General features: G+C 36.2%; 1 protein-coding gene across 21 annotated transcripts in view; it reads left to right on the forward strand.

The window, feature by feature from the left end:
• RBFOX1 (RNA binding fox-1 homolog 1) overlaps positions 1-24,905 on the forward strand; it is a 1,011,377-nt gene that overhangs the window by 981,480 nt on the left and 4,992 nt on the right. For 5 of the 21 annotated variants that reach the window (XM_053991708.1, XM_053991716.1, XM_053991723.1 and 2 more), the window contains one exon: positions 14,633-14,685. The exons of the other annotated variants lie outside the window; for them this stretch is intronic. In XM_053991708.1, coding sequence (XP_053847683.1) covers positions 14,633-14,685 — 53 coding nt within the window. The remainder of the gene's footprint in view (positions 1-14,632; positions 14,686-24,905) is intronic. 21 annotated transcript variants of the gene reach the window in all.

Below are 24,905 nucleotides of genomic sequence, written 5' to 3' on the forward strand. Positions count from 1 at the left end.
TTTTGTCAGTGGAATTTGAGAATGAACTGTGTCTAAGCTTGAACTATCCAATGCAAAACAGTATTTTTTTCCATTTCCTTTCTTCCCAGGCATTTGATTTTTTTCAGTAAATGAAAAAAACAAAAAAAAAAAAAAAATTTTTTTTTCTTTTGCTCTGTATTTTTATCCTCAAAATGTAAACCACATTCAGTGGAAACAATATCAGGAATGGAAAATCATTAAAATCTGCACATTCAAAGGCTTAACTTTTATCAACTAAGAGTGATGTCATGTATATCAGTGTGTCTTCTTGAAAGATGGATGTTGGAATCCTTTAGAAGTCAATGTCTAAATTGCTGTTGACTTCAGTAGGAACAGGATTTTATCAAATTGCATAAAATTAAGTCTTTGCAGTGTGTGGACATGATTTTGTAATGAGGAGGAGGATTATCCTACGTTTTCCTCATAAACTGCACCCTTAAAATCTATTCTATCTTTAATATTTTTCAAGTTCTTGAGGAGTATTCCCTTGTAAAGGGAGGGTGCATTTGGTGGCAGAGACACACAAATAATTTGCTTCATGATGGCAGTGAGAAGTAAGGTCACGCTTCTCAATACCTGATACAAGAAAATTTTCCCTTGGAATCATGGAAATAATTTTTTAAGCCTTAAATATTGAAAAAATTCTTTAAATGCTAAATTAGACAGTGTTACAAATGCTTCTGTTTCTTAAAGAAATCAAGAGATTAAGAAATTCTAGTGCACAATTTCTTAGATTGAAGCGCTGTTCATGGATTCTGTATTTTTAGAACCAAGTCCCATGGTATGAATGTTACAATGCTATGCATGCATATTTGCCTTTCAAGTGCTTATTCTGGGTAATGAAGATATATTTTTTAAAGTTATGTGAATAGAGTAATTTGCATGTATGGCTGAGGCATGCTGTGTCAGACAGGTAAGCAAGCTACTTTTTATTGATTTTGGGTCAGTAATATCAACTAGATCTGTGCTGTGTGCACTTTGTTGGCAATGTACTATTTCTACTTAGGGGAACCTGCACAGATGAAGTGCTACTCAGTAGTTTCATTTCATTTCCACAAAGGTTTGTTAGCGTGTCGCAGCTCTAGGGTTTTAATGTGAGCTTTTCTGTAATGCAAAACAACGCCTGCTTCTAAAAGGCTACTAAACCAAAAGGACAAAATTATAAATAACCTCCTGTGGTGAGCCAGGTTTTGCCAGCTATCACTCAGGTGTCCCTGGATCATTTTATAGGCTGTTTATTTCTATTAATTAAACCAATGCATTACACAGAGAAACTGAACAATATCAAGCTGATTTTTAAATGCTTTAACTGTGAGTTGATGTTACCTTCTCATAAACCAGATTAAAGGCTGAAAGATAAAATATCAGTTGGTCACATGTTCTGCAATGGGCAGGGAGTCACCATCACAAAGAGTTATGCTGCCAAAAAGGTAAAGGATTTGTTTAGGAAGATAGTGCTCTTAAATGCTGTAAAGAAAGCTGGAGATGGCTTCAGTAGTAACGCAGTTGTTACAATCCTTAATTATTTTTTTAAAAAATTGTCTAATTTTCAGATACACTTTGTGTATAATTAGAATTGCAATAACCTGTCTTTGCTTGCATAATTTTAGATATCTTAAATGAATTTTATATCTTTTAGATTTTTTTTTTAATTTATCTTTCTTTTCAAATGTGGTTAACCATCATCTTCGATCTGCTTCCCCCAAATGAATATGGTTTCTTGTCTTAATTACAAATCTCATAACTGAATTTCTTTACGAGAGAATCCCAAAACTAGCATCGAGAACAAAACAAATAATCTGCTCAAACATTTCTTTGCATGTGGGAAACTATGTGCAAACATGGATACCTCTGATTATTCACAACTACAGTTTGTTTAATTTGATTAACTTTTTGTTCATTTTAAAATTAATTTAATTTAGCTACTTTTGTGAAATTATTAATATTGAAGGTGCTGAAATATACTTCAGTATCACTGCTTGTATCTGCTCTTCTCAATGTAATTATCATCTGCTCTCCTCTCACAACACTGAAGATTTCATATCTCCTTATACACTTATTTAGTGTTCATATGAGCCCCTATTTAATTTAATTACACATGAACTGCATTTACTGTTTGTATAAAAAATGATGCTCAAAGAAATTGAGTACCACTGAAGCAGTGACATATAATGGAAATACTACTTCATACTAATTTTAAAAATAAGAAAAGCTTTATTTTTTTTGGTCACCACTCATATCCATTATGAATGGCAATGTTCCATACTTGAAAGGCTTAAGTCAGGAGATGGAAAAAGGAAATCTTTAGATTGGAGACAAGTTTTGGTAAATTAAAAATAAAGGTTAACAGAAAGATTTGGGACTGCAGAATCAATAGCCCAAGTCGATTGATAATGATCACTGTGAGAGGGCTCTATTTGAAGGAATGCAATGGTATCCTTGTTTGTCACAGCTGGAAATGTTGCTGGAAATAGGCAAGGAACAGAAATACAGGGCAGAATGAGGTGGCAAGGAAATACCATTAAACCAATCAATGCAAACCCTGAAGTATTTGTCAAGACAGATCATGTGCTCCTAAACCAAATTTCACAACAGGGGTAGGCCTGGCAGATCTCCCCAGTCATTTTTTTTAGGGTCACAAAACAAAAACAACAAAGAAACAGGTACATTTTGTTTTATTTATGAAGAAATACAGTCACTGGATACAAATTCCAAAGTCAATTTTTATATTGTGTGATCTATCATATATTAAATTGCAGTACAGATTTGAAGGTCTTTGCAGAAGTGGATCAAAAAAAAATATGTTTAACTTGCCAAGATTTAAAATATCTCTGATAAGTTTTTCAATTAGTAGAAGTTCTAAAAGGGGACCTATTGGTCTATATGTCTTCTTCATCATCAGTCTGGAACTTGCCTGGCAAACTCTCTAAACTGAGCATATCTGGAAAAAAATAATTGTAAGGATGTGCAAAAGACACTAAATCAGATGTCAATAAAATGTTTGTACAGCTCTTATTCAACTTTCATGCAATATTTTAAAAAAATAAATAAATAAGAGTTGTTAGATTTCTGTCCGAGTCTGAAGTAAGAGAAACTAGCAAGGTCATCCAGTTTTGTATTCCTGAGGTAGAAGGAGTCTGAGCATGGCAGTGGGGCCTATTGTCATTTTGTCATTGCATGTTCACTTGGTGTTGCTGGTATGTCTGTAATGCTGTACTGGGTTTGACAGATCCATCACATAGCTCAGTGAATGGCTTGCTTGAATTAAGCCTATGGGCAGACTTATTCACATTGATTGGCTATTGGTTTTGTGTCTTATGATTTGATTATTGCATCTTCGATCGGAGCAAGAGAAATGTTCCTTTTGCGCATATTCCCGTTGCCAGCGATATTTGTGCAAGAGTGTCTGGGAGTGCAGTGAGCAGAGCCCTGGCAGGAGGAGGCAGCCCTGTCTGAGAGGCAGGGCACAGCCTGAGCTGCCTGTGTCCCGTGAGGGCCCCGCTGTGTTTATCCATGGATGGTGCAGTATCCATAATACACACACGTTCCCATCCATCACACGCACACTCTCACACAGACAGAGGGGGCTGCTCTGAGCACCATCCCCTTCTATAACACCAAATTTAAACCTCACTCCAAACTATGGGGACATTCCCACTGACCTCTTTGTTGTCTGGATTAAATCCCTCATCACTGGAAGCTTTTTTTTTGCTTTTTTTTTTTTTTTTTTTTTAATAAGGCATATTCCAAAATATTTTGCGCATAACATTTTGTAGTATAAAGTATGTTTTGTTTTTTTTTTTTCCTCCCACTAACAATTTGTGTTTCATGTTCTGTGGTTATACCTAGGGTTTTATGAAATTTGAGAGAGAAGGTTTTGTCATATGGAAGTCATGTGTTTTCCAGATCTTAAATCTTACTCCTGATAAAATTCTGATATTCTAATATTTTTAACATGTCTATGTGATGCATTCAGTTTTTTTAAAGCAGCAGTGTCTACAGAAACAGTTTAATATAATTTCCAGTTCTCTTTGGGCAAGTAATTTAGAGTAATACTTGATATTTGTGCTCAGGTTATCCTAAAATAGAATAGGTACAGATTTGGTTTAATAGTGAACTTGCTCATTAAAAAATGAAAATTTAGAATGAAGAGTAAAAAACCACAAAATATAAATTGTGAGCTTCTATAGCTGAGGACTATATTGTGGACTATATAATCTTCTATTTTATGATTAAACAATGAAAACCACTCCATTTTTATTCAAATTATTTTCTCTTATTGAAGATTACTAGAGATATATACTAAAAATTAAAGTTTTGATTGCATATAAAAAATAATAGCATCTTGAGCCAGAATTTAATTTTCCATGAAATAATTTTACAGAATCATAAATATTTTAAAATCTAGTATCTCATTCATTTCATAATTGCACCTTCTTAGATTAAGGAGAAAGAGCTTCTCTACAACTATGTTAGTTTCTAAAGGAATCAGATTGAAAGAGGAAAAAAATTAGAATATAGTGGTAACTTTTCAACTTCCAGCTGGAACCTTCCAACATTTGTATATTTTGCTATCCCAGTGGAATCTTAAATGGGAAGTTTGGGGGTGATCCCTAAGGAGGAATTGTACAGCCCATGTTGTAGGCTACTCAAATTCTCACAATGAAAAGGTTCAGTTAGCACCGTGACTGGGTACAGAGGTGGTACTTAGCTTTTCTAACAGCAACAGAGAATGTATTTAACACTTCTTCTGCTTAGGTTTGATGTGGTGCTATTTTATTGGTCTAGTTTTTGGGGTTTTTTTTATTTTTTTCCTGGACAATCCTGTGTGGTAGCTAAAGCTTCTTTATTCCCTATTATTGCAAATAAAAATCAGATTATTGGCTTGGCTGTTACAGAGAGGTAGTGGGTTTGGCCATCTACCTGTTAGAATTTTATGCCCGTGTGATCTCTGGCAAACTAGAGGATCACTGGAGTCATTTTAATATTTCATAATCCATTTTCATCCCAGTTCATTCAGAGTTTTGGGGATGACTGGAGTGTATGACTCATAGTATAACCATAACACTACCTTTTAGTGAAGAGTTAGAAAGTAAAAGTGGGTGAATATGAATAAAGAAAATGTTATAGTGGGAAAAAATCATCAAAGTGTTTGAAATTCCATGAACAGGGACTTTCATGTAGTACATTTGGACAGGAATTTCCTGAAATGAAATTATTTTGCATAAAGTACTTTCCAATAATTGAAGCATGGTTCATTCTAAAATATTGCAGATATGGCATTTCTGGGGGAGACTCAGTGAGTCACATCAACATAGGAAAACATTGCAAACAATTACATTTGCTAAAAACATAATCTACCAGTTCTAGGAAGGTGCTTTGATGTTTGAATGCATTCCTCTGCTGGGTGGAATTAACCTGTTTACTGCTACTCTGAAGGCTTGATTCACCTGTGTGTACTTTGACTATTCATATAGTACCCAAGGAACTGCTAAAACTCCTCCACCAGTTCAAAACTGAGGGGATACAGGAGTGAAAAATCTTAGTGCTACTGCTCAGAATTATGGCAAACACCAGTTATTAAACTTTTGTCGTGTCAGAGCTGGTTTCATTCATACCCTGCTTCTACTTCTCTTACCTTTAATCTCCATTCTCATTCATTCCAGTATCAAGGGATATTTTAGGAATCCCGATAGACAAGGAAAGGCTCTAGGCTATTTCTGTGAAATCTGCTGTGACATCCATGCTGGAAATCATGAAGATAAAACTGGGAGAGAAGGTAGAGGTAGACTAAAGCCCAGATTTCCATACCTGGCTTCCTGATGTGCTCAAAACTTAAGGTGCTCAGTACTTTTGCTGCCAGGTTCTTCTTGAATGTAGGGAGAGATGTAAAATACTCATCATGTTAAAAAAAAAAAAAATAAAATCAGTGCACCTATTCTGACATTTACATCTCAGTTTCAGTATCCTCTCTTGGTTTTGTTTAATTCATCCAGCCTATGTCTGGTTATGTAGCCTGACTTTTAACTTGGGAGTTCCTTATTGTAATGTAAAAGCTCATAGTAAATAACTGTGATTATGAATATATTATTTTGATAAATTTTCATACCTTTTCTCTAAAAGGAGAGAGGAGAAAGGACTGGTTAACATTTTTAAAGTAGAAATTATCTAATTACTAGCTCATAAAAACTTCTTTGCTCTTAGAGGATTTTGGAAGAAAGTGTGACTTTAAAATTTTTCAGTGTTGTACTCGGCAGACTGGATAAATACGGAGTTGGAGAGTTGCTAAAACATTGATTCCTGATCCAGCAGACCAAAACTGTTACAGTCCATTGGGTCACTGCCTGTGACATGATAGACCATAACAGTTCCTTTGGACATGTCAGTGGCTAATTACACACTCCTCAGCTCTCAGATCATTGGCTTGATAGACCACAAAGAGGCAGATTAGGACGTGCTCTAAGTGTTGTCAACCCAGTGCTTTAAAAGCAAGCAGGAATTAAGAGCATTGTGCAAGAGGAAGACAGAAGATAGAGGAATGAAATGGTGTTATTAAAGCTGGGATGCCATGGATATAGTCTATATGGATTAGTGTAATTTGCAGTGTGCTCTGGCAAGGTGGTGAAGTATTAGAAGAACAAACTTTAAATAACAATGTTGATGAAATTAATCAAGAAAGAGGCAATTTACACTTCTGCATGTTTTTACTGTAGCATTTCACACCTCTGAGGAGCCTAAAACATTTGATTAGGTATTTAAGTAGATTTTTTTTTTCATATTCCTTTGGGCTTGTCAGGCTGCTGATACTCTAGGAGCCCACCTGAGGCAAACATCAGATTGTAAGAATACTGCAGGAGTGGGAATAGAATGTTTATCCATGTATCCTAAAGAAATTTTTAGTGAAAATTGCTGTAGGGTGTTTAATATACATGCATTAAAAAAAAAAAAAAAAAGTAAAGCAAAGACTTTGTGTAAACCAAACATGTACCAGCTTCTAAAGTTGGTTTTGTTTTTCTTGAATGAATTCTTAAATAATCCTGGCAAGGTTTTCATGTATATTGTATTTTAGCTAAAATAAGAAACAAATTATGCTGTCAACTAATTTGTAAAGTCATTCCAAACTTAATATATGTAAAGGAAAAGATTTGTTATTCATAATTGCTGAAGTTTATAATGATACCTCTGTATGTTAGGAAAGTTATAGTGGATAAAATGGTGGTTACTAGTAAACAGTAATAATTGCTATAAAATAAGAAACAAATATAAAGTACGTTTTTGAGGCATTATTTTAAGAATGCCATGATGTCCAAAAAGAATAAATCCCCCAGTTAAATAAATGGTTATTTTTTAATGTATTTTAGTGATTAAAATACTGATTCTTTGCACGAGGCTGACTTCAAAATGCTCTTTGTCCTAAAGAGAATGAACAGTATGTCCAAAATATAGTAATAAACAAATCTTTCAAATATAAATATTAAGACTTCAAATATAGCCATAATTTAGCAGTCCTGGATCATAATGACATCGATTTATGTTGCTGATGTGGAGCACTTCTGAAATAGAATTACTGCACTACTTCCTCAAGTATTTAATTTAAGTGCCTAGACTGTGTTAATCACACTAAAAGGCCAATAATTTTAGAGAAGTTCTGCTACTGAGATCAGTATGAGTTCTGCTCAGAATTGTGTGGTATTCAGAATTTCACCTATTAGGTTTAGGTTTACTTTAAAATGTCCAGATTTACTTAAAAATCACATGTTCCTCTTGCAGGTAAATATTCATCTTTAGACTCTGTATATTGCATTATTAGTAACAAATAATTTCCTACTAGGTATAAAATATTGAATGATCATACATCAAAAAATTCCACTGATGCAGCAGGTGATATGAGTTAGATCCAAGTCTATTTGTATAGCTCTGATTAAAAAAAAAAATCAGGAAATAAAAATTGTAGATCTGAAATATGGAAGGTGAAAGACCTACAGATTTTCCCACTGGTTGTGATGCAATATATTGTCCACATTCTGGCAATATATTAAAAATAAAGGGTTTTTTGGTTTTTGGTTTTTTTTCAACAGCAGTATTAAGTTGGAAGATTGCATCTATTTGCCAGAAATTTTCTTTATACCGAGGGCTAATGAAAGGAGAGAGGGGCGGTGTTTGTATCCAAGCCACTGCCATGGCAGAATTCTTGTATCCACCCTGTGTGCAGCGTGGACATTCCTCCAATCTGCTTTACAGCACCAGTATTGCACTGTGCTAAAAGGAGTCTCTCTCTTCTAGAATTTGAGTGGGTTGTTCAGCTAGTTCAATATCAGGGCTAAAATAAAAATGCCTGCCCATCTGCTGGGGAAAGCTTGAGATAAGAATATAAATTATGAGAAAGTACCTTCTGTTGTCCATTGTTCCCTTCAGGTATTTTTAATCCCTTTAGGTTTTTGGGTTGGTTGGTTAGTTGTTTTTTTTTTCTGAGTAAATAATGCAGGCATATCACTGGGCTTGGGAATGCACATTTCCATTGGTGTCCAGAAGATCTGGGGGTTGATTTTTTTCTTTTCTTGAAGGCATGTTTTTTGCAATTGCAAAAGTACTTTTTGGTATTAAAAGAAATTATTTCTGGTCAAGAAGTTGTGTGATTGGTAGCAGGACAAAACTTGATGAGAGATATTATTTCTTTTCTCTCTCCTGCTGTCTTTGGCACGCTGAATTTTGGTAGAGACACCCTGTCTTTGGCTAAAGCACACAGAAATGTCCTGTACTGAGCACAAAGAGGACGCAGATGAGAGCAATGCAGAGGTGATGAATGTGGCAGGGGAATGAAATGCCTGGGAACAGGGCTGTAGTGCCATTTCAGACACCCTGGGGACAGGAGGGACCTGGGGAGGCCAGGGGGACACAGCACCTTCTGCAGTGGCAGCTGAGCCTGGGCAGATGGACGAGCTGATGAGCTTTATTTAGTGTTTTCTATGTGGAGTTGTTATAGAAATAGCTGCATTTGTTGCTTTTGAGACAGGGTTTTCCTCTATCTGCTTCCAAGGCCTGCCTCAAAATTTCAGGAAAGAAATAGGTATTATGGATGTAGGAGAGAATTATCTTGTGATGAGGAAAGCAGAGGACCTCAGTGAAAGCCAAATATCCACATCTTCCTCTCTGTCTTGGCATCATTGCTGGTTAGGTTGAACAAGAAATTCTGCAGAGAAAAAGAACCTGACATTGAAGAAATGTGTCTAATTAACTTCCTAATGCACATCAGGTCAAACAAGTTACTGTTGGTGTTGTTGAAGCTTGATACCACATGAATTATATACAGTTTTATTCTTATTTCTTTTAATATATCATATAGGTATGGCTGTGAAGTTGTTTAGTTGTCTTTGTGTTGTGATTCAAATGCTATGGGTATGGTAATGTACTTTGATCTTACAGTAATGGGAATATAAAGCATGATAATAGCAAAATCAACCTTCTAATTATAGTTATTATGAAAATATTAAAAAGTTTAAATTCTTTGATAGCCTTGATATTTAAATTTAGGACACCAGCAGGAGAGAGTTGGGAAGGACTTAATAAAATGATTATAAAGGGGAACTTTGTCCCTCCTTCAGTATTGCAGAAACCATTCAAGGAGCCAGCAGTCAGCTATATTGAAATTCATGGTGAAAAAGCCCTCAACATCAGGGTCCTCACAAGAGCAACAAAGTCTTAATGTTTAGAGCACAAAGGAAATATATAATATCTTTAATAATGGAGAAATATACAGATGTACCACATATAACTCCTGAAAAATCAGCATGCCATAGTTAGCACAGGATCCTTGGGGAATTTGGTTTGGAGCAGCTCCAGGAAGGGAAGTCAGTGCTTTTGGTTAAGCTGCATCAATTTTACCAGCTGAGATTCTGATCCCTGAGTTCTAAATACTGGCTTTGTTTGTCAATCCAATGGCAGTCCTACCAGAAAAGTCAACTGATTAAATATAGTTTAAACCTTCCCACTGTAACTTCTGTTCAATATTGTGTTTGCCTTCATCCTAAATTTTGATGTTCTAGGGCTCTGCACTGTTTTCAGCAGTTGCTGTATTTTTGGGTGGGGGTCTGAACTTCTGTGTTAGGCAAAATTATTTCTATCTAGTTTTATGAAGTTTGTCAGCAAAGCCCAGGAATTCAGGTCTATGAAGCATAATCATTGTATGTTAGTGGATTATAATTTCTTTTACATTTCAAATTTCCTAGAGCCAGTGTGATTAATTTCTTAAAATCCCCTTTGACCTCTAGTATTCCATTTTAAGGAAGCTCTATTAGGCTGAGGAGGAGGGATTGGAAACTTCTGGGAGTCGTGGGTGAAATTAGGTGTGTGCCAAAATTTTGTTCTCAGTCATGTGCTGTGTGAAACAGCAGTGAGAAGTCCTAGTGCCACCCAGCATTTTAGAGAGACAAGAGGGCACACAGAGCACTCACTGGCCCCGTGTGTCCTGCATAGGTTTTTGACCCATAATGACCTAAGTTTAGAAATTCCCAGACATTTGGGAGCTCTGTACACCTGAGGAGCAGCAGGGCCAGTGACTGCAGGAGAGAAAGGGGGTGGGAGGCTGGTGCTTTTGGAGGAGTGGGGACTAGTTCAGACCCAGAGAAGCTCTTCCTTCCCCAGGGTGGGATGACTCCATGGAAACTTTTAGAGGAAGCACTCAGGGTAGCAGTTTATTCTGAACTTATGTTGGAATTGTGTTTCATGATAGTTACATCCCCCAAGTCATTAAAAAAAAAGTGTCTGAGACCAATTCTCTGAATCTCTTCCTATCTTCCACTTCCAGGTTCTGAATTTTCCATTAATAAAGTGGACAGACCATTTATGGGTCAGGTAGTTCTTCACAGAAGTACTTGTTTATATTAGACAGCCATAGAAAAGACAAGGCTCAGGCTCCAGTGATTAAAGAATTTAAACCCCTCAATATATATAACATCTCTGTTCTATAGTATGGCATGTTTTCACCAAACAGTTTCAAGAAGAGAGTAAGAAAGCCTGTAATGTATTGGACATGCAAATGGACTGCTGGATAGAAAGAGCAGGTGCCAAAAGAGAGAGGTTTCTGTCAGATGTGGGGCCTTGGAGGCACACATTTGTTACTGCCAAAGGGGCTACAGGGAATGGAGCAGAGGAAATTACAATATATTCAAACCTTTGAAGATGGTGTGATGCAGGTTCAGTAACTACCCTAAAGGAAGAAAGCACATCTAAATCACTTAATAGTACTTCTGTTGTCTTCCCCTTCTGTTCTTGTTTGAATTCAGGATATATATCAAATGTTTAAACATTTTTTTTCTCAAAATTTAAAACCATCTTTATTACCATACTGGTAAAAAATGAGTTAGTTTTCAATTTGCTAGAAGAGATAAAAATTGATATATGGGCTTGAGAGAAGCAGTAGTATGCAGAGTGTTTGCCCTTGGGAAGTAGCTGCTTGGATGGAACCCAGCCATTTGGAGTCCCAGCAGCACATTTTCCTGACCCACACTGTCTGGGAGACATCAGAGAGCTCAGGCTGCCAAAAGGTGCCACTCCTGCACTTAAAAGGATTGCACTTAGCCCAGGGAAGGAGGATCTGACAGGTTGGATATATCCAACTGTACATTCAGGTCAATGTATTTGTCATGTTATCCTTTCAGATTTGTTTGTTTTTTGGGGTTTTTTTTCCTATCTCACAGCCAGTAACAACTTAAAAAAAAAATATTATAAAAAAAAGTTTCTTTTGTTTAAATCTGTGTTCTTTTACATCTGAAGTATTAACCAGTGAACAGTAAAAATTTGGTTCTATACTTTCACTGTTAATACACAAATGAAATTATGGAAGTGATTCTGTATCTTAATTGAGCAGGGCTTATTATATAATAAAGTTGGGTCCGCTTACAATTCCTGCACCTTTTTGAATCATTAAAAGTGTGGCAGTGATGAGGAACACTAAACCAGCCTAAAACGCATCATGAATTTTCATCGTATCTTCCTTGTGAGATTTTCAAGCCTTGCATGCTCGACAGAGTTAGTGCAGAGAGTCGGTCTTTAAAGGGAGCACTCCACATTTGCAGAGGACTGGGCAAGGTGAGCTGTCCTTTGCCACCTCTGCTCCACACCAGCTTTAGGACAGATGGGATCTGGTGCAGAGCCAGCTTCACTCCTAAGGAGTCCTTTTGCAGGCCCTGGCATTGCCCACACAAAGGATTAACCCTTGCTGTAGCATCAGCTGTGATATCTGTGGTGCCTCTGATGAGCAGTTCCCCCTCTGGGTCGATCTAAACCACAGTATGGAATTTTGCTGAATAAATCCTGCCACTGTAAGAACATTAAAGGCATCAAAGTGCTTAAGAATTTCTAATTCCTAAGAGTTTCTAATTTCTAATTGCTAAAAATAATACCTAATTAGTTATAAAATATTGAACTGGCTTCTTGGACTCCAGCCTCTATTCTTTACACTCCCACAGTTGCTATGCTGACCAATATGTAACTTCCTACTTTTAAAAGTTGTGTATGGAGTTGTGAAATTAACTTTACAAAAGCAAAATAGTTACTTCCTATGAAGCAGTATAACAAGAGATGTTTATAGTAGTTGTTTTTTAAATAGGTATCACTTTGTTGTTTTTTTTTTTTTTAATTAGTTTTTTTTCCCAACAATTAGTAGAGACTTAGTTAAAAAAGAGTAAGATTTCAGAACAGTTTAAATAATATTTGTCATTTCAAAGGACTAATTGCATTAGTGTTCTGGGGTGTTCCTGGAGGTACTAACCCAGCATATTACCCTTGCAGAAAATTCTGTTTTATAACATCTGAAAATAGAGAATCTGTGGCTAAATGTTCTACTGTTCTGAACAGAAAGGAGCAAAAGGAGCTCCACAGTAACAACTTTAGAGGCAGTTTTTAAGGAAAAGTAATCTTTTAATTTAGTTGAGAGGGCAGTTTAACAACTTCATAGAAATGAGTCAGAAGGATTTTCTGTAAAACAGTAGCTGGTAAATCTGCATTGCTACTGGCTCTTTTAGGCAAGCACCTAACTTGTCCTGTCTATAATTATCACAGAGTTGGTAGCAGTTAATACAGTGACAAATTATGCTACCTATGAAAAACAGAGTAGCTCTGTATTTATAATGTAAAATTTACCCCCCTTTGGTTTTTTAAATTCATGTCATTAGCATTACTTGTTAGGTAAATCTCATTAGCTCCTGAAACTGTTGCAGATGACAAAATAAAGAGCAAAGCTGTTAATTGAACTTAATGAAGAGTTGAAAATGCAAGAATGTACAATTTGATCACTAAGCTCAGGCTAGCAGCCAGTGCCAGTATTTCTGCTAGGGCAGAGGCAGTGATCTGCTTTTGGACCTACGCAATCCTGTCCCTGCAGTGCAGATTGCGGATTCCTTGTTTTGGTTTGGATTTATTTTTTTCCCCTCTTAGAATGTGAACCTCTAAGTAACAAGGTTCACAGATTTCTAAACGAGAGTTTCAAATCTCTTGATACATTGGAGGTGAAGTAATAGAAATGGATTTTGTTCCCTTAGGGCTTAACTCCCCAAGGTTTTGCTGCCCCTGAGGAACGTTTGCTCCCGCATGGTTTTCAGTAAGATGCTCAGCACTTAATGCTTGCAGAGCTGTTCCAGGCAGTCCTTAGCCTGCATCCTTTGGCTCCTGGTTGTTAGACTGGCTTTAAGGCTGTGCAAAGCTCAGTGTCAGGATTTTGCTGTGCCTGGCAGTGCAGGGGCTGTGTGCAGCTGGGAGGAAACCACACCCGAGTGTTAACTCTGCACCCGGGTTCATTAACCCTGCACAGCACAAAAATACCCCGAGGCAGCTGTGTATATGCATAGAAAGGAATCAGTTGATGATAATCCTTAAGCATGGTTTCCACTAACCCAAATCCTGGTTGCCTAGATTTCAGAAAGGACAAATCAGGATTTGTGCCACAATGAAGTTTTCTGCATTTTGAAATACTAGTGCATTTAGCATTTCTCTTTTTATGTTACCTGGTTTAAAAAAAAAGAATTTTGCAAGAGAAGGTTTATATTAAATTACTCATATCTCTAGCTTATTCTCCTAATATTCTGCAAAAGACTTTTCTATGTATTTGGATGACAGTATATGAGAATATACTATGTCATTTTTTAAATAAATAGCAGAAAATTAATTTTAGACATGTCATATTAGACATAGAAAAAGCAAAATATTTTCATTTCAATATCCTCCTTTCAGATGCACAAAGTAAATTGCAATTTAATTTTTTTTTCAAAAGCGCTTTTTACATATTTTGCAGTAGTGCCCTTTAATATCAATATATTGTTTTATTTTTATTAGACTTCATAAATATATTGACATATCTGTAACACTAAACATGAAGCTTCCAATGCAAGAGTTTGTACATAGTCCATATCCAAATGTCACCATTATTTCATTTAAAAGATCCCAGCATGTCTACCTCATGATCCTTATAAACTCTATAGTACTCAACACTTTTTCTTGCTACATTCATTAAAATTAAGCACCCTTCCCCTACCCCATCTGTAAACATCAAGTCAATTGGCAGCTAGCACATTTCCCAGTCAGCAAGCAGTATTGTGAATTTTATCTTCTCTTGCAGAAATCAATTCGTCTTCGTTGCAGCAGATGAAATTTCTTGTAACACCTCTGCAGGTAACAATCATTGATACTTCTTGATGCATCCATCCAGATCTCAATATCCTTTTTCACATGCTGCATTTAATCGTAAGACAAAGCATAGGAAAGTCTGTAGTGTATAAATCTTGGGAATAGTTTAATGAATTTATACCTTCAGCCTATAGGTTCTGCCATATAAAAGCCATTATTAGGTTATTTGGCTGACTTTGGTGTTTTGTTTCCAGTTTAAGTATGGTAGTGTGTCAGGATATGTTAAACCTTCTGATAAAAGCTGCAGGACTGGGACTTTCAAAAGTCAAACCAAACAGAACTGACGAGAAGAGCCAAGGCTTAGATGTGTGCAGGACATTGTAAGTGCTATAGATGTAACAATTTTCTTTTCAACTTGTTGGGGGCAAATGATGCCCACAAGGGTATTGCAGACCCTAAAGCACTCACAAAGTCTATCCTATGGATGAGATAGTGGGAGAGAGGGTCTGTGCCTTCAGAGGATCGCTCTCTAGTAAGTAAAAAGTCTCCATATACTATCATGTTGTAAGCCATGGGTACAGAAGAATGAACTATGTTTTTCAAAGGTTTATTTATATTTTAAAAAGATATTGAATATGTCAAGAGGTTTTCTCTCTTTTAAGCAATAGAGTTTGAACAAGCTTAGTCTTAATTCAGGTAAGGATGGTGTTATGTTACTACGTAAGAAATCAAAAGGCTGAAATAAATAGTAATGGTGCTGGGACTTATTCTGCCAATAATGTTGTGCAAAAAATCAAGTTCATAGAAACTTCTCATATTGAAGGATGAAAGGGTATATAGTGTGAAATCAAATGTTGGTATTAAGAAGTGTTTGCTGATAGAGTTTTATATTAGCAGAAATAAATGAAAGGTAATGAGGTTTCTGTTTATGCCATGATGATCTACATAGAACCAAAGAGAGAACAGTTATTTATGGAAAAGATGATAATAGATAAACCCAAAATATGCTAAAACTGTTGTAATCTCTATGCTAGCTGTAGCATTTTTGGTGGTAATCTGAAAAGTTCTTCTGTAGTAAAACCTGATTTAACATAGGTTTTTCCAAGTCTTTAAATTATGAAGTAAATAATACATTTCGAGAAGCCAACATTTGTCACATTCTTCATATCACTCAACTTGGATTTTGGCTTTGGTTATTTCACTTGAGCTTCCTGCTCAGCTCTTCATTGAAGTGAGCTGTCGTAGGGAGGCTGCTAATTTGTAAATCTAAGCTTTGCTAAGTAAGAATAAATATATTTATTTTAGCAATTTTTAAACTTGGAATTCTTGAGTTAGATGTGGGGTCTGTGGGACCAGTTTTGCAAAGTGAACCCTTCTAAGCAATAATTCTTGTTATAGTAAAGAAATTTTTCTCTCTCAATTCAGGCACAATTTAAGTGCTCAAGACTTTGTTACAGATATTCCATATATGACTTTTTTAGAATTCCAATCAAAAATATATTATTTATAAAAAATAAAAATTTAATTTATTAGTGCCTTCAGTGAACTTTACACAAAAGGAAATGGATCGCTGTGTGTATTTGTCAAAACTTTTCAGCTTACCAGTTGATTACCTATGTTGAATGGATTCAACAAAAAGGTATTTTTGCTAGGCATTGTTTTGAGCATATTATAAACATATCCATCACAGGTGACTATAGGTGACTTTTTTTTTCCCACTAAATATGAAGGAGAAAGGTGTTGAAAACCTGTACCTGCTGTTTCTTATATACCTAAGTTTCAGTAATAGAATTTAAATGATTTTTGACTTCATAAAAAAGTAATTCTCTGGCCTGTATTCCTGTGAGTCAAATTGCTGAAGTTGAATTTGGTCTTTTGGATTTCTAAGTTGACTTCCAACTATTTTTATTATCTGATGTTTTATGTTTTAATACATGGAGCAAACATAGAGGTACTTTGAGAACCAAAACTAACCTTCCTGTGGTTTTTCAGATGTATGCAAAACACCTGCAATATGATTTTATAGTGCTTTTTTAGTGCTTCTAAGCTCAATGACAGTAATTCTACTGTGTTTGTAAAGTTGATATCGAGTGGAGATACTTGTAAACATGCTCAATGTTTGAAATGTGAGTATATGTATGTTTGCATTGCCTCCCTGTAAAGGATGGGTGTGTTTGTGGATTACAAATGGTAATATATAACAAGTAAAGCTTTGGTTGGAACTTGATCATCAATTGGAAATGGGAGCAGTTGGGTGGTTCTGCTAGTAATATTCACTCTTTTCTTCTCAATCCTTCATCATTCCTGCCAGAGGATACTTAGCCCTCAGCCACATGGTATCTTTTTTTATTTGGGAATAAAGTAATCTTAAGTAGACAAATGTGTTAATGAGAGATTTGTGTCCATAAACACATCTCTTTTTGTCTCTCTGTTCTTGAATGCACATTACAGAAGGGAAACCTCCTCAGATATCTGACAGAGGGATCCTTCCATGGGAAATTTAAAAGCATTTCACTCTTCATTGCATCCAGTGCATTCTGAGGCTAAAAATAATTACTGTTCAGAAGAGAAGTTCTGCACTTCTGGGATAGATCTTCTCTGGCAGACATGATTAAAGGGTTTGCAAGCAGATCTGAACTAGAACAGAGACAGGGAAACTACAAGAAACTCCTCTTGGTTTGATGATGGAATTTTAACAAGTATATCTGAGGACCTTCCTTTAGCAAATTCCTGGCTGTAGTTGCACTAGGGGAGAATTAATCCTGAGGTTCTTGTCTGATGGGGGCAATGGGCATCTGCCCTGTCAGTCTCTGGATAAACCAGAATGAGACCCAGAATAAATCTATGGCTTATTTACATGTTGGTTGCAGAACGTTGTTCATTTTGCAGCTTTAGCATTCTTAGTCGATTTTTCAAATCAGTGCTCAATCTATCTTTTTTTTTTTTTCCTCTTTTAGGTTTTGTAACATCAAAATTCATAGTTTGTAAAGAAAAAGCATTTTTTGTGTCTTTTACAAGTGCATTCTCAGATGTACCTGCAAATGACATTTTATATTTTTTGTGTAAAAATGGGACAGGGTTATTATTTTATATTTATCTTTCTCTCTTCTTCCAGTTTTTAAATGCTATCCAACCTTTATGTAGAAGCAAAAAAAAATCCAATGCTGATGCATGCTTGGTATTATTTTTCTCCCAAGTGTATTTGCAGTTTATGATTTTGAAATAACAGAGAGAAAGGCACAGGTATATATAAAGCTGAATCTGGAATGAAGTATGGTGGAAGTGGCTAGAACACCTGTCCAATTGTGACTGTATTTATTTACATTTTTGAGCAGAATCAGTCCCAGGAGGAAGGATTCTGTGTGTGTGTGTCTGCATGCAAGCAAAAGAAATGCTTTATAAAGCTTTAGAAGTTGACAATCATAAATTAAGTTATTGACCTCCATTTGGAGAAAGATACAGTCCTCAAAATAGATTAAACATTTCGAAAGGTTTAACTTCATAACTCCAGGAAAGATGTTGAATAAAAGCAAGCAGCTTCAATAAGCAAACTGTGGGGTTTGTGCTATTGAAATATTTGAAGAGAATATTGGCCATTTTTAACAAATGCAATTGCTCCAGTCATTGCAATTTTCCTGTATACTATCATTAACCTGTCAGCACTAACACTGCCACCAATTTAATTCATTGAGCGATAGCAAATATGGAGATACTGATTTAAAACAAATTAATATTTGATAAAGTGCTTAGAATGGGTGCAGTGCCTGTTGTGGCAAACCTACCTCTGCCAGGGTAGGTACATAAATAAGTGCAGATGATCAAAAGTTTGCCATATGAACTTGCATACATCTCATTGACCTGTTCATGTGTCTGGTAGGAGATAGCAATTAGATCATACTCTTACAAAGGAATTTGAAAGAGTCCAATCCAAACTCTTTGGAAGAATGCAGCTTCAGAGGTGTTGCTTCAGCCTGTTACAATTGCTGTGAAGACATATGCTCAGTTGAGAGAGGTTCTTCCCTTTCTCTATTGCTGCCAATGGGTTTGACTTCATTTCATGAAGCAGTTTGGGAAAATAACCCTTTTCTATGAGATGCTTTTATTATTATGCTATGCTCTTCTGCTAATCAAATAAAAAATGAAGATGAAGGAGCAGCTGTATGGTCTTTGTGCTAGTATTTATTTAAGGCTGTACTGCTGTTCTCTGTGAAAAATAGCAGATACTGAAGTTTTTGCTCTGGAAAGACTAGGAAATGTTGCACTAATGCACAAAATTAAACTTCTTCTATAAATTCAAGTGTCCTTTATGTTGGCAGTTTAAACTTGCATTTACTGCTGCTATAAATAGTTGCTTATATGGAATTCCATTTGTCACAGCTTTTACTGCTCTGAGTCGTTGCGTGCTGAAGATGTTCAGCTATTGGACCAGTTGATAAAAATCAGTAAACACTTTGATCATCCTCTGTTGTCCTTCCATGAGGTTTGATTAATTCCTTTTTGTCACCCAGTGGAAGCCCTGGCTGGCGTGGCTGTCATTATCTGTGTGACAGCTTGCCTGCCCGGTGCTCGCGGTTCTAGGTCAGTTCGCATGGCTGCTCAAATGTGACAACACGACAAGATTAAGGAAAGCTGAGGTCCTGTCATTTGTAAATGGAGGATTTGCAATGTGAAGCCCCTTTGATAACAGAAATAGTGAATAATCTGTGTCTGTCCTCAACAAGTGCCTATAGGCACGTGTGTATCTCCTGTGCTGGTTTTTTAATGAAGCAATTAGATTGGTTTTTCTCTGGTGGGCTAAAAATAGAGCACATGAAAGATGATTTGTGTGTGTGCATGTATGGGTGCCTGTATACAAGTCCATTAAATGAGCAAGGATTCAATTTTAATATCTTGAGATTATCATATTGCAAATAAACATAAAACAACGCTATGGTTGCAGAACTTTATATGTGATCACAAAAGACTGCTTTAAAATTTTATAAATAATGTACCCAGTATATTTATTATTGCACTAGGTAAGAATTTCTTCAAGCTTTATTACCCCTAAATATAACAGTACTAGTAATAAGAAAACGTTTTACAGACCTAAGAAATGCTTTTTTGTCATTGGAATAGAGTTGGCTTTAGGTGTCACCTGATGGCAAGCCCCAGATTCCCCAGTGGCTTTTTTTAAACAAAGTTTATATAAAATCTAAGTCTCTTGCATAGAAGCTATATAGAAAGGTGGTGGTACACAGAATTCTGTTTGACTTTTGACTAGGCAGCAGATTCAATTCCCACCCTGGTGTGAATCCACACAGCAAGACTGAAACTGAATGAGAGTTTTTAAGCTGAGATCTGTGCCTAGGATTGCTCCAGTTTGCAGTTATCCAGCATCAGCTCAGGGAAAAGTCACCTGTGCTGCTGTTTGTTACCCTTCTATGTTTCTGCAAATTAACCAGTATCAATCATGTTAATTTAGATGTTTTAGAAGACGGCAGCTTTGGCTGGCTGCAAACATCTCACAAATTTTAAAAGAAGATACAGGCTAGCAAACAGAAGCAAAATTAAAACCACATCTGAGCATCAGTGAAACTGCTGCAAAACATGCCTGTCAATTAGCAAGGAAATTAACTGGCCAAACTGAGATGTGACATACATAAGTAAACAGCCAAGAATTGGAAATTCATCTCTACAGAAAAGTCTGCATAGGCTTCTCTACTTTCTCCTTTCCCCAGCTTGCAGGAAAAAGTAAACAGTGCTTTTAATATTTCATCAATGACATATTTATGAACATCCTTTCATGGAAACCTTTCATTATTGCCCTCTACCCATGGCAGACCCTGATCAAGTTTCTTACTCTGAGAAAACCTAGGAATGTGTTAGTACTGTAGTGATAGGAAATCCCTTATGGCTCTGCAGGTGCCAGGAGTTCAGCCCTGCAGTACACCTTGAAATTTCACTCTTTATTGTGCTGCCTGTCACTTCCCAATTCTTTCTCTGCTCCACATCACAAATCTGTAGCACATTATAGGTCATGGAAGAGGAAGATGCTATGAATAAAGTATGTGATGGTCCTCCCTTGTACAGTGACCTCAGTGTTTGATAGCATGCATCCAACACTTGGCAAGGAGAATTTTAGCATTCTTAACCTTTCCAATCAAGGAAAATGCCTGGAAATTGTTTTTATCAGTAGATTTCCTTGATCTTAAGTAAAAACTTCAGAGGCATCTTTGTCCATTTCCTTCTGAGGTAGAGACCTGTTGATGATTCAGGTGCCTGAAATGCCTGCAGTCCCTTGGTGTTAATATCTGAAATGAAGTTAGATTAAAGTTAAATTAATTAGTTAAATTAATTATTTGGTTGCAAGCAGACACCATCCTACTGCAGTGGGATGAATTTTAGGTTAAAGGTCTGACCCACTGAGCCCAAAATACTGCTCAGCAGTGTGGTGTGTGACTGGTGTGCATAGGGAGGAGCTGTGCTGCTGGTGTCATCTCTCTTGGGATCATCGTAGTGCTGTGACCAAGAGGAAGAGCACCAAGTTAATTATTGGAATAATTTCTGTATTTATATGGTATTAAGGCCAGGTAACCCTTGCTTTCCTTGTATTCCTTCCAGAAGCAATTTTATTACTTGATTGTTCAGTTGCAATCAGAGTGGGTAAAGAGTGGATAATATTGGGGAAAAGTTTGAAAAATGAGTTTCCCAGTGGTACACAGGCTTTGCCTGTAATGTGGCTGAGGTCAGAGTTAGATTGATCTGAGGCAGTGACCAAGTTTTAACTTCTCTCTTTATACTTCTTAAGCAGGTTCATAATTTTCTGTAGTTCCTCCAGCGATATGTAGACTTGAAAAAATAGAGGGCAGTTGATAAGTAAAATATCTGTATCAAATTCTTTAAATTTTTCCTTCTATACTTCTCAAATAACTTGAGGAAAATGTGTTAACTTGGTTCATGTTTTATGTGTTGAATTTTTCCTTATTAGTTCTGTTATTAAGCACTATAGTGTGCATTTAGGAGCTTCTCAATGTCTCCAGTATTGGAGCTCCACTGTCTATCCCAGATGTGTATGGAAATGCAGCCATACCATTAAAGAATTTAAAATCCTGAAACGGCATTTATGATCAAAGAGGCACAGAATTCCCCAATTTTTAGAGACTTCAACAACACCTACTACTGACTACTTAGAAAGATACTCCCTTTCAAGGGCCCCGATAAACTAAAGCCCACAATTTCCCTTTATAAATTACTTTTTCAAAAAAAAAACTGATCCATTAACAACAAATGGTCCTTTTATGTAGTATTTTAGCATTTTTAAACCCTCTGCTGAAAATGATTGAAGAGATTAAGGCATAGCATAAGTAAAGAACATGCCATCTATTGGTGGATAGCTTATGGCTACGTTTCCAGAAGTTAGCATGGCTACACTGGGGTTTTTTCTCACTTATTTCCCAGGAAGTTGTTTGTCCAGCTATTTAAGAACCAGTGTCAGTATGTTAACAAAATGCTAGCAAACACATTTTTTCCCATTATGTCCTAAATGCTTGTCCCAGATATAGTGGAAAATAGAGGAGTATACCTTGTTCTAGTTAGTGATGCATCAAAATTGTTCATCAGCTGTGTTCTGAGACAAGAATTTGTGCATATTGCTTTGGATACATTGTTTTATCATCCTGTAAAATACACAGAGAATGCCATCGACTATTAATTTATTCACAACCTTACCATTGGCACGCTCTAAATTTTAGTAAGTTGTTTACCTAGAATGATAATTTGCAGTGTAAATTATCACAAAGCATTTAAATGCCACTAATTGTCATGAGAAGTAAGCACGCTGGCACAGCAGTAAGTAAGTGAAGCAGTGTGTGTGGGACTGAAACAGCTTACTGATTTGCAGTGTGACAATATAGTTTAAATCCTTCTTCCTATTTTCAGCCTGGAAATCAGAATCTATTCTGCTAACCTTCTGAGCTTCTAAATTTGGTGTCATGCAAGGGCGTGTTTAAAAATTAGCATTTAAAAAGAAACCCACTTGCTTTAAGTTTAAGCTGACACTGTTCCTTTCCTCTGTGGAAATGAAATTTATTAATCATAATAAAACCATCATATTCTGAAGGTAGAGGTCACCCTGAAGAGAAAAAAAAAAAAAGTCTATTCATCACAGAGGAATTTCAATGCATCTTTTCCCAGATAATATCTGAGCATGTGTTCTTTCCCCTTTGGAAATATTTTCATCCATGTTTGTGCTTACATATGTCAAGTGTATTCAGGAGAGTGCAAAAATGAAAATTGTGCAGTTTAATTTTATATATTTTCTTTTGCAGAAGATTTGGAAGAAATCCTTTTACATTTTATTTTGTGTTTACATTGGACACATTTGTTTAAGTGGAATTTCAATATCCTGTAAAAGAAAAACAAGTGTTTGTTATTTTAACAAGAATATAAGCATCACTAATTCTGCAATAACATTTCTATGTTAATATCACAGTAAAAGCTTTAGCATTATCATAATATAAATATAAACCATTCTTTTTAAGGAGCAAGGATTAACTTTGGTCACAGTTCTCACATTAGGATTTCTTCACATTTCTTGTTTTAAGAAAAGAGACAGAGTTTATATAGAAGGATGAAAAAAGCAATGTAAAACACTGACAATAAGTCATTACTGCTTTGGAAAAAGGGTAATAAAAATGTACTCAGAAGTCAATATCGGGTTGAACCAGTCATATTTTCATCCTTTCAAATTCCTTAATGTGTGTGTTTGTCCATATTTTCCCATCAGTTGTCAAGATTTCTGTTGAATATTGATACAATAATATTATTAGCAACATGGTATATTACATCAATGTTTTAAACTTGCCAGTTACTTCAGTAGATGGCTTAAATATAATAATAATTTAATACAGTGTGAGCCCTGGGTATTCAGGCTTGGTCCTTCCTTATAAGAGGCCCTTGCATTTGGGCCACTTAGTGCCATCCTAGGTGGCCTATTGGGCTTTGTTTGTGAGGCAGTGGGACACAGCCAAGGATCCTGCAGGAATGGGAGGTAGGATGGAGGCACAATGCAGCCCTACCACTGGACCAAAATTAATGTATTTTTAACAGATATAGATTTACAGCCCTTGCTCAGCATTGCAGCAATACCAGATAATCAGGAAAAAAGAAAAACAAAGGAAATATACCAATTCTCATTGCTATAAAAGTAATGATCATGGTATTAAAGCATGTAAAATAATAGTACATGCAATTCTTCTTGCATGTTACTAAGGTCATGAGGGAAACATGTCTGCCTTTAATCATTTGTAGATGTTTTCTAGATGTTTTCTTACTGTTGGAATGAAATTTGTCTGGAAAGAATTAAAACTATAATGATATTCAAAATTCTCAGACTTGAAAAATTGACATAGAGCAGTAACGTCTTCTTCCCTTCAGTGTAGGTGAAAAAGACACAAGGGATTCTGTTACTGAATATTTCAAATCCCCAAATCATGTTTGCATCCTAATGTGGCGGGTTCCAAGGCTGAGGTTTATGGAAGTTCTTCCTACCAGAGAGGCTCCAGAGTGTGGGATCAGTGTCAGACCTGCTCAGAGAACGCTCAAACTCCTTTTCCAGCTCAGAGAACCACCAAGTCCTTTACCCAGCATAGCCTGATGTGAGCTACTTTCCTTCCCTTGCTTTTCCAGTGGGAATTGCCCATTTCCTTTGTTGGGTAATTTCTAAAGATAGGTGTACTTGGATACCAAGTATTTAAGTAGAATTGACATATAAATTTAATCCCTTACTCATCAATGCTTTGGAAGCAAAAGAGGAACTAATGTATTTTATAAAAGCCTTTTGCACATATTTTCCTGAGTTTCAGACCAGGTCTTAAGGAAAGCAATTGCCTAACACTGCTACCCCTGGAATTTCATGTATCCCTCTGATAGCAATGAAGACTTCTCTGCTCAAATCTAAAGCAAACACAGCTGTGGGGTGAGATACAGAGCCCAGGCTCATGAACTTGGGGTGCTTAAATAAATTAATTCATTTTTAATGTGTTATCCCTTCATAGGAATTTGGATTTACAAAGCAAACAGGGCAGTACAACTGAAGGCATTCAGCTATGATAGATGCACTTTGAAGTGAAACAGGTTTTAGAATGCTTTATAAGAACTTAGATACTCTTACATTTACCGAAAATGCTGCACTCCTGCTGGGGAAAAAAAAGTCTAATTCACAATGCTGAATATGAACAACTGTACACTTGGAAGTTTGTACTTTCTGAACTGTTTTCTACTTTTTG

Source organism: Vidua macroura, chromosome 16 (assembly GCF_024509145.1).
Source record: "Vidua macroura isolate BioBank_ID:100142 chromosome 16, ASM2450914v1, whole genome shotgun sequence".
In the NCBI taxonomy this organism is placed as follows: Eukaryota; Metazoa; Chordata; class Aves; order Passeriformes; family Viduidae; genus Vidua; species Vidua macroura.